Below are 10,659 nucleotides of genomic sequence, written 5' to 3' on the forward strand. Positions count from 1 at the left end.
GAGTACAGAATTATTTTGAAGTCAGAGTTCATAATGTACTCTCTCTAAGAAGAAGGAGAAAAAGGAGAAGAAAGCAATCTAATTTCTACACAGTGTTGGATCTGTGTATAGAAAGATTGTATCTCTCTGGGTAGAGATGAGATGTCCTTTTTATTTTTTTTTAACCACTTCTCATGTTCTATCCTCTGTTAATTTCTTCTTTTGCTTTGAGACTGACACCTGAGAAGAAGCCCATTCATTCTCCAGTGAACCTCCCACCAGCTAAAAGCATTGCAGCCCTCTAGTCTGACTACCCCCCGCGATTGGCAAGGCGACCTGGCAGGTGCCGTCTGTGTTTCCACCGTGCCTTCATCCCTGCTCTTTTCTCTGCTGTCAGTTTTGGTCACTGCCAGGGCTGATTCTGATCCTGCTGTCCTCTTGACTTCTCATTTTTATCTGTCTCTCTCCTTTGTTTCTCTCAGGCTACTTGGTCTTTCACAGATATCAAAGACCAATTAAGATTTTCCAGACCTACACTATGAACAAGCGAGGATCACTCGATATTGAGTGTGGCTGTGAAGTCTGTGTTTTCTGATTCACTCCACGAATATTTATTGAGCCTCTTTTATGAGCCTCTTTTATGTACCCGATCTGAGCCCTTCTTTGGGGGCACTTGACAATCTGATAGGTAAGACTGTTCTGTAATTAGCATCTGCTGTTTTTCACCAAAAAAGGTGGGGTTTACTTGATTCCCACTGAATCTGCCACAATCTGGAAATGTGGGCTTAATTCCAGAAAGCCAAGGTTTTATTGCAATAGTATTTCAAAGTTTAATTACATGGCCACGTCCTGCGTGAGTGCTCATCTAAATGGATAATGACTGTAAAACAGGAATATCAAGTACTTCATCTGTTGTTTTCCTGAATTCATAACTTAAAAGTCTCATATGAAATTAATGTGATTGTCATTATTTTTCTCCAACTGTAACATTTTCTGCAACTACCATACAAAAAAAAAAAGGGCAACGTATAATGAACTTAAATGAATCATGTTAGTGTCTATTTGAAGCAGTTAATGTTATAGAAAAGGCACTAGATTAATGTTTATCTTGCAATTTAAGCAAGTCACTCAATTTCTGAGGCTTCCCCATCTATAACATTGAGTTTCTGTTATTTGTCTGCTTCTTGGAGATGTTACAATATTCAAACTTGACCAGGTATGTGAATGCCTGGCATGAATTATAAAACATTACAAAAGTAAGGTTTTGACTTAAGTTGTGTAATCTATCACTCTGGAAAATTTGAGGGCATTAGGGAGAAAAATGAACATTTAATCATAACTAAGTGCCAGGTAGAGAAAGATATTTTACATTAATTTGAAGTAAACCACCTTAAAACCTTAAAAATCATGTAAGGGAGGTTCTAGATTATTCCCATTTTGTAAATGGGGAAACAGAATTTGAGAACTGAAATAATCTGCACAAGCACCTAGAGTTGGCAAGTGGTATTCTGGGATTCCATTCTGGGGGTTAGACTCATATGCTGAAACCTCTACTTCCATTTCTCCAAAAATGCTTACCTTGACAGGAGAGAAAAGAACACTTACGTTATAATGTCAAACTGACTTCATATTTCAGATTTCAAAAGCATCAGAAAATTGAAAGGTCTACATATATATAGACATATATATATTTTTTTTTCTATAGGTTAGAATGATTGTGAGTTTTTTTACATTTCTGATTTTTCATTCACTTGTCTGGCTGTGTCTATACATTTTTGTTTTTCAGAATTCCTTAACTTTGGAGGCAGTGAAACGACTAATAGCAGAAGGTAATAAAGAAGAACTACGAAAATGTTTTGGGGCCCGAATGGAGTTTGGGACAGCTGGCCTTCGAGCTGCTATGGGACCTGGAATTTCTCGTATGAATGACTTGACCATCATCCAGACTACACAGGTACCACTTTTTTTATAATTCTTAGTAACTCAATGTATCCCCTAGCTCATTTTCTATTTGACAGACCTAATTTATTCTAATTATAGACATGTCTTATCAGCTTGGCTAGACACAGGAAGTCACCACCATTTACTCCATAAAGCAAGGCTTGCACAGTAGGTCGAAGTAGCACTTATTCAGGACTCATATAGCCATTCATTCATTCATTCATTTAACACACTTAATGAGTACCTACCATGTGCCAGCATTGGGGATATAAGAATGACTCGAACAAACAGATTCTCTCATGGAGCTTTCATTCCAGTATAAATGCACCAACTAAGCTGACAACTTTTAAGGTCCTGTAATTTTTGCCATGATTACATAGCAAGTGCTAAAAAGCTTTTCTAACTGCCGGAATTACCAAGAGCCTATTCTCCTTTGTTTTATAGTATGGATTGAGTCTGAGTTTCCTTGCCTTAATTTGTGAATATTTTTGTCAGAATCTAGACCCAGCTTTTAGGAAGGAGATAATTTGACAAAACAGAAGTGCTTCCGCTGGGTATTGGCAGTACTGTTTATGAGGGAAATGAAATAGAACAGATTATTCACATCAGTATTTCTTCAGCTTAGACCTGTTGATGATGAATGTCACTTTAATTCTGGGAAAAGAAAGGCTAGAAAAAATTGCCTAATAGTGATTACATGTGCCTCACATATACATCCCAGTGTAAAAGGCAGAGCTGGGCATGTTGTAACAAAACTCCAACAAGGAAAGCTTATCTAAGGGTATAGAATTACCGTAGGGGCCAGGTGCGATGGCTCACACCTGTAATCCCAGCACTTTGGGAGGCTGAGCCAGGCGGATCACTTGAGCCTAGGAGTTCAAGACCAGCCTGAGCAACGTGGTGAAACCCTGTCTCTACCAAAAATACAAAAATTAGCCAGCCGTGGTGGTGTGCACCTGTAATTCCAGCTTCTTGAGAGGCTGAGACAGAAGGATTGTTTGAACCTGGAAGGCAAGGTTGTAGTGAGCCGACATTGCGCCAGTGTACTCCAGCCTGGGCAACAAAGCAAGACTCTGTCTCAAAAAAAAAAAAGAATTGCCATGGGAACTCCTGGTCACAAATTGTTATTAAGCAATAGGGCTCCCTGAGATGCTGGAGGAAAGACCTAGAATGGGGTAAGTATGGGAATCTCGTTTGGTTTATGGATAACATAGGAACTGTGCTGCTGAATAAGGTTTCCTTCTGTACCAGTTACTATGGCTGTGTAACAAATCATTGAAAACATAATGGTTTAAAACAACAACTACATTTATTTTGCTCACAAATCTGCAATTTTGGTAGAACTCAGTGGGGACAGCTTGTCTCTGCTCCACTCAGCACCATCTGGGCCATTTTGGAGGCTGGAATCATTTGAAGGCACCTTCATTCACACATCTGAAATTATTACTGGCTATTGACTGGGGTCTTAGCTGGGATTGGAACCCCTGCGTGTGGCCTGGACTTCCTTATAACGTGGTGGTTGGCTTCCAATGGAGTATCCAGAGAGGGAGAGAGAGAGAGAATGTGCCAGTTGGAAGCTGTGCTGACTTTTATGACCTAGCTTCGAAAGTCACACAGTGTCACTTCTACCATATTCGGTTTGTTAAAAGTGAATCAATAAGGCTGTCTCATATTCAAGGAGAGGGCACGTAGATACCCAGTTCTCATTGGAGGAGCATTAATGTCACATTGTAAGAGGAACATGTGGGATGGCTTATATTACTGGGGCCATCTTTGGACAATCCAGTTGATTACACCTGCCGTTGGGCCTAATTATTAGGGGTTTCTAAGGGATTCTAGATTAACCTAGAGCTTTTTCCCCTGTATTTTTCTACATCTAGTTTCTGAGAATAATGAAATGTATTCCCGTTAAGGACTATCTTACCCATTTTTCTCCTAGAATTCGTCTCCTCTGGGGGTAAACCCTGTGGTAAACATAGATGATCAATATTCTAAAGGTCATGTAATTCAACCAGACACCCCTTGGGATAATTTTCTCCACGACCCCACCACTCTGAAGTGCTCATTCAGCCTATTCTTGGATACTTATAATAGGAGACAGAGATATGAAGAGTTAAGAAAGTTTTATCTGAGCAGCAAGTATATCTTTAAAATCTTAGGAGTGGATTCAAAATTAGAGGCAAGAGGATTCCCAGAACAAACAACCCAGGTTTCTACCCAGTCTTGGGTAGTGTTCCCTGGCAGAATGCTGATATGCAAATATTTGTCAGTTTTCACTGATCAGACTTTCATGGTGGCATAGGTGCCCTTCCTGCTGGTCTCTGGGTGTGCAGCGTCATTCTGAGGTACCCCAAAGTTTGCCTGGTTCATTTAAGAAGCAGATGTATGTGATTCAAAAATATGTCAAAGGAAACAGGACAGAGACTGGAGGATACTTTTGTATTGTTTGCCTCATTGAAAGAGGTTATAATTTCCTCCTGCCAATTAATTTATGCTCTATTTATGTTCTATTTTGGGTTCTGTGTTTGTAGATTATTTAATTTAGCCATAGCATACCAGTGATGGGAAACTCACTGTCCTCTGAAAGAGGCCATTCTATCTTTGGACCATTCTCATTAAAAGATGGTTTCATTATTTTAAGCCAAAATCTGCCTTTCTGTAGACTTTACATATTGGTCTTAGTTCTACTTTTTGAAGGTCATACACATAAACTTGCTTGTTATGTTTTATAATAACATTTTATTTCTGAAAACCTCCCTCTTCCCCCAGAGTCTTTCATCTACAATAAGAATTCCCTTTTCCCTTGGCCATTCTTTCAGGTCCTCATCCTCAGCAGGCCTCTGAGATATTTAGAGAATCTGGAGATGTGAATGCTTTTTTGCCCCATGGAGCATTGGGGCCACAGCTCAAGGGTTGAGCAGGAAGAGGGGTACTGTCACTGTTGTAAGTCTTGGAGTATCAGGCATCTGGGTGTCTTCTGGGGAACCCACAAAACCAATACACGTGGCCTTATTTCCTTGTGTCACAGCCTCAGAAGATAATCCCAGTGCAATGTATTTGTCAAGGAAAAGCTAAAGGCATTCTAAATTAGCTTTGCTCTGGCAACAAGCCTGTGATGTATCCCCTCCTACCCAAAATAAAAGTTATAGCTTGGACATGGTGGCTCATGCCTGTAATCCCAGCACTTTGGGAGGCCAAGGCAGGAGGATTGCTTGAGCCCACGAGATTGAAACCAGCCTGGGCAATATGGCAAGATCCCATCTCTACAAAAATTGTTTTTTACAAATTAGCCAGACATGGTAGCATGTGCCTGTAGTCCCAGCACCTCAGGAGGCTGAGGTGAGAGGATTACTTGAGCCTGAGAGATTGAGGCTGCAGTGAACCATGATCGTGTCACTACACTCCAGCATGGGAGAGAGTGAGACCCCATCTCAAAAGAAAAAGAGTTATGTATATTTTAATAAGACTTCCTTTAGCAAAAGTGAAATAATATAAAATGAATCATTATTTTTGCCCAATCAACCAGAGTTCTCTTTGTTTTATATGGCTTTGAAGGAAAATAACAACAAAAATAATGCTTAAAACAGCAAACACTTAATATAGTACTTAGTTGGTGTTGAATTCTCAGCACTTTGCATGTTTTCATTCATTTACTTCTTATGAGGTAGGTATTATTGTTATTCCTGTTTTACAGAAGAGGAAACTAAGGCACCAAGAAATTAAGGAACTTGTCATTTGCTTGTAGGTGGCAGCGTGGAGTACAAATTCTCAGATTGTGCTTCTAGAGTATGTGCTTTTAAGCACTACACTGAACTACCTCTCACCAGCCCTGGATACAAATCTAGGCTCTGCTACTCGAATATCTGAAACTGTCACTGTGCCTCTCTGAGGCTTATTTTACTCATCTATAAAATGGGTTTTCTGGTCAGGTGCAGTGGCCCACACCTGTAATCCCGGCATTTTGGGAGGTCAAGACAGGAGGATTATTTGACAGTAGTTCAAGACCGACCTGGGCAACACTGGAAGACCCTGTCTCTACAAAAAATTTTTAAAAATTAGTTGGGCCTGGTAGCATGCACCTGTGGTCCTAGCTTCTCAGGAGGCTGAGGTAGGGGGGTATTGCTTAAACCCAGGAATTCAAGGTTGCAATGAACTATGATTGTGCCATTGCAACTCCAGCCTAGGCAACAGAGCAAGACCCTGTCTCTGGAAAAAAAAAAAAAAAGATTTCCTAACAAAGTTGATCTGAGGTTAGAGATAACAGCTACTAAGTGATCAATGACTAACACAGTGCCTAATACAAAAACATAGATAATAAACAAAGCTGTTATTTTATTATTGTTCAGTTTGCTTCCTTACTGAGATGAATTTTTCCCTCTCTCCTATAGTGTTCTATGAAATTTGAGAAAACTTAATTTTTGGCTTTTCTATATGGTATATATAAAAATATGTTAAAACATACTTTTTAAATCTATGGTGTATTTATAGGGATTTTGCAGGTACTTGGAAAAACAGTTCAGTGACTTAAAGCAGAAAGGCATCGTGATCAGTTTTGACGCCCGAGCTCATCCATCCAGTGGGGGTAGCAGCAGAAGGTATTTAAACATTTTTACAAAATGATGTTTTTATAATTTATTTTGCAGTTTTATTTTAATCACCATCTCAATAACTTGACTTTAATATATTCATTAGCCTCATTGCTTAACTATAAAAACAATGGGTAAATTCTCTTGGCAACTTTTAAAGATTCTGGTTTTACATTGGGTTAAGGAAATAAAATTATTTAGACAATTTAGAATGTAATACCTAGCTAAACGAAAGAAATGTCTTAAACTGGCAATATTATTTCTCCCTCTCATTTGCCTTGTTATACATAATTTTTACCCTGCTATTCATAAACCTCATGACCCCCTTCCCTCTCTTGAACGCCCACGTCAAGCTGCATTTCTGAAACATTCTCAAACCAGTGGGACTCTCTTATGTAGCTGAAGGCATATAATGCTGATGGTGACAATGATAATAGTAAGAGCAGCAATCATTTGAGTGCTGATTATGAACCAGACACTTATGTATTTACTCATTCTATCCTCACAGCAACCTGTAAGGTATGTACTTTTATCTCTTTACCCTGAGATTATAATGTGAAAGGAGGAGTCGCAATTTAAGCCTAAGGACACTAGTACCAGGGGTCAGCAAACTTTTTCTCTAAAGGGTAAATAGTGGATATCATACACATTGCATATCACGTGATTCCCATCACCACTACTCAACTCTCCCATGAAGCCGAGAAACATCCATCGACAATGCATAAACACAGGAGCATGGCAGTGTTCCAGTAAAACTTTACTTACAAAATGGGCTGTAGTTACCAACCCCTGCCCTTAACCATGTTACATAACCCTCTTTTTTACTTGAACACTTCCTCTGTTACGATGAATTTTTAATCATTCCAGAGTATCAGTATTAGTAGTATCTTAGAATTATACATATTGAATATTAATGAAAAGTCTTATTAGCTTTACAGAGCTGGATGAGTTTATAGAGTCCTATCTTTGCCCATCAGGAGCTTCCAATCTAAGACAGAAGCACTCGTGGGGACAAACGTGTGGCCTTGAGGAAGGGTGCATAGCCGAGGAAAATCACCAGGTGGCATCAGCCCCAGGTTCAACTCAGGAGGGCATAAGATTTTTAGTCTTTAGCTTTGCAGCTCAAAAATGTGATTTTTTTGTCAATAAAGCAAGAGAAAAGTTGTAGCTCTGGGGGATAGATGCACATGAACTACATTCACAAGAGAATGATGTGGTATAAACCAGCACATCAGCTTGTCATTTACAGTTAGTGGATGTACAGTTAGAACTAAATCGTGACCATGTTCCTCTGCCGCCCCAGGGCAGGTCAGATCCTTTGCTCAGAGCATGTACAGTGCGTGTATGTGGCTAAATCTGTCTACTGAGCTGCTTAAATTTCTTCATTTTAGGCTGACTGCCCTGCTTCTGGTTGATACAACCTTCAGAGATATGTTAACATTATCGATTAAGGTACAAATTTTTTTGCCCTGGCCTTGGAGCCATATCATTTCCTTAAAGTGAGTGATGTTACCAATTTAAGTTTCTGGTTCAAGTCTCAGAGTTTGATGGGATGGGATGGAGTGGAACTCAAGGCTACTCTCTATCACCTGCAATGCATGAGACATTCAGAGATCATAATGTAAGTGTTTAACCAACACATGGTAAAATATTCATGATGAGTGAATGGAATCTTCGTAAGGAGTTGGAAACTATTGCAGTTTCTGAATTTCACCCAAGGAAATGTTTATTCTTTAATCTTCCAATTTTAAATATCTGGTGGGGAACATAAGCAGTAACTGTTAAGTATATGCGGAGAACGCATTGCATTTTTTTGTGCACGTTTGTAACAGAGAGAGAGAGTGGAGATCTGCTCTTTGTGCCCCAGCCAGCCTTCAGAATAGTGTCAACGAAGCTAGTGCTCAAGAAGTATTTGGGGAGAGTAAGAATGATCTGATTGTTTAACCCACAGGGGTGGTATAATGTTGTTCCTTCTAAGTAAATTGCTCATTTATTTGTGGTAATGTATTTTACACCAGCTTGAAAGAAGATTTGATGCCATTTTCTGTGTTTTGCCCTAAGCAAGTTTCTGTGGAAGTTGAGAAAAATGCCAAAGAATTAAGTTTTCTTTCAAAGGCTGATTGGAACCAAGATGTATATATGTGTATGGGGGTGTGTGTGTGTGTGTGTGTATAAATGCGTACTCTAGGATGTCTTATATTTCAAATAAAGCAACCTCTAATCAAATTCCAGTCTGTGTGGTGTACGCTGGATTGTGATAGACTTAGGCTAGGATTTTCAGCCTCTGCTCTGTTGACATGTGACTGCACAGTGGCTGGATGATTTTTTGTTGGGGTTGTAGGGTGCGTTGTAAGATGTTTAGCAGCACCCCTGACTTCTCCCTACTAGCTGCCAGTAGCAACTCTCTCCATTTCCCAGTGTGACAAGCAAAAATGTTTCCAGACATTTCAGATGCCTGGAAGGAGAAGGTGCAGACTTGCCCTGGCTGAGAACCACTGAGATAGACAGAGAGCTGAAAGGCCAGGATGCAGCCTGGCTCCGCCACTAAGTGGCTGTTAGACCCGGGGAAAGGGGCCTGGCCTTTCTTGGCTTTAGTGCCATTTCTGTAAAACAAAAGAGTGAAATGAGATGACTCCTGAGAGTCCTCCAGCTTTACTGTCCCATGCCAGGGTAAAGATTGTAATAAATGCTGTCCTTGGTCTGGGTGCTGCATTCACCCTAAAGGACATTCAGCATTCATTTCCTTCTTTCCATCACTCACAGTCCTGATCACTCAACTCTCCTTTTCTTCCCTGTCACTCTGCATTCTCAGGTTTGCCCGACTTGCTGCAACCACATTTATCAGTCAGGGGATTCCTGTGTACCTCTTTTCTGATATAACGCCAACCCCCTTTGTGGTAAGTAGCCATTTCCTTTCATAATTTCCTGTCACATGATCAGGGATGGGACTTGGCTGAATTTTATAGTCTTTAGGGCTATTGGGATTGGACTGTTTGAATGACAGAGGAGCTCCTTGGCATGTATGAGGCATTCTCTTCTCTCCTGGAATGTCTCTCCCACATCTTAGTAATATTTGTCTGGTATTCAACTTTTGATTCATGGAATTGGTTTTTTTAAATTGCAGTTTTCCTTTTGTTTGCGTTCTAAGGATGTTCGAGAGAGTTAGCAAATTTTTTTTTTTTTTTGGAGACAGAGTCTCGCTCTGTTGCCCAGGCTGGAGTACAATGGTATGATCTTGGCTCACTGCAACCTCTGTCTCCTGGGTTCAAGCAATTCTCCTACCTCAGCCTCCCAAGTAGCTGAGATTACAGGTGCCTGCCACCACTCCCAGCTAATTTTTGCATTTTTAGTAGTGACGAGGTTTCACCACGTTGGCCACACTAGTCTCGAACTCCTGGCCTCAGGTGATCCGCCTGCCTTGGCCTCCCAAAGTGCTGGGATTACAGGTGTGAGCCACCATGCCTGGCCTTTTCTCTGTTTTTAAATTTGGTTTGTAGTTCTTTTTCTCAGCTATCACAATTAGGAAACTTCTTGCGTCAAAATCTGAATTCACCTCAAACCCTGTCTTGTCATGAATATTTTTGACAAGCTGTCACACCCCTGTTTTATACAAATGTTTTATTCTAAATACTATTCATGGCTAGTACAGAGAGCATGCTCGGCATATTTGAGTAAGACTTTTATCAAATCCTTTATGTAGTACAATCTAAAGAAGAAGACAGTAGGGACTATGACAGTTATTGCTTTGACATAGACAAAACTTTTAAGAGCTGGGCCAGATGCTGAGAGTATGTTTTGGAAAATGTGATTTGGATGCAGTTAGTCACATCTAGTAGAAATGAGACTGTATTGCTACAGAAGGAGGTTCCAATTCATTTTGTGTTTGCCAGCTCTAGTGCACTGACAGGTAGATGCAGCACCCCTAGGCTGTAAATAACGTGATAGACACTCTATTCACATCTAAATGTAGTTCAGGTTTCATTGTTTGATGGAAAAATTGTCATGTATTCAAGCATCCTAATTACCGTCTGTACTAAGTGTTAATAGCTATTAATTTTATGTCAGACATGAATTGAACCAGTGTGTCATGATCCTCTGCCCACACTGAGGAGTCGTTCTCCCCTTTTCTTTGGCCCAGGACACCTGAGAGATG

At 40.1% G+C, this 10,659-nt stretch overlaps 1 protein-coding gene across 4 annotated transcripts in view; it reads left to right on the forward strand.

The window, feature by feature from the left end:
- The window catches only part of PGM2 (phosphoglucomutase 2), a 36,538-nt gene that overhangs the window by 3,104 nt on the left and 22,775 nt on the right, over window positions 1-10,659 (forward strand). For all 4 annotated transcript variants that reach the window (XR_008502161.2, XM_054485562.2, XM_054485563.2 and 1 more), the window contains exons 2-4: window positions 1,766-1,933; window positions 6,409-6,515; window positions 9,319-9,403. Coding sequence is in view for 3 of the 4 variants with exons in the window: in XM_054485562.2 (XP_054341537.1) it covers window positions 1,766-1,933; window positions 6,409-6,515; window positions 9,319-9,403 (360 nt within the window). In the remaining variant the exon portion in view is untranslated. The remainder of the gene's footprint in view (window positions 1-1,765; window positions 1,934-6,408; window positions 6,516-9,318; window positions 9,404-10,659) is intronic.

The sequence above is a fragment of the Pongo pygmaeus genome, chromosome 3 (genome assembly GCF_028885625.2).
Source record: "Pongo pygmaeus isolate AG05252 chromosome 3, NHGRI_mPonPyg2-v2.0_pri, whole genome shotgun sequence".
NCBI lineage: Eukaryota > Metazoa > Chordata > Mammalia > Primates > Hominidae > Pongo > Pongo pygmaeus.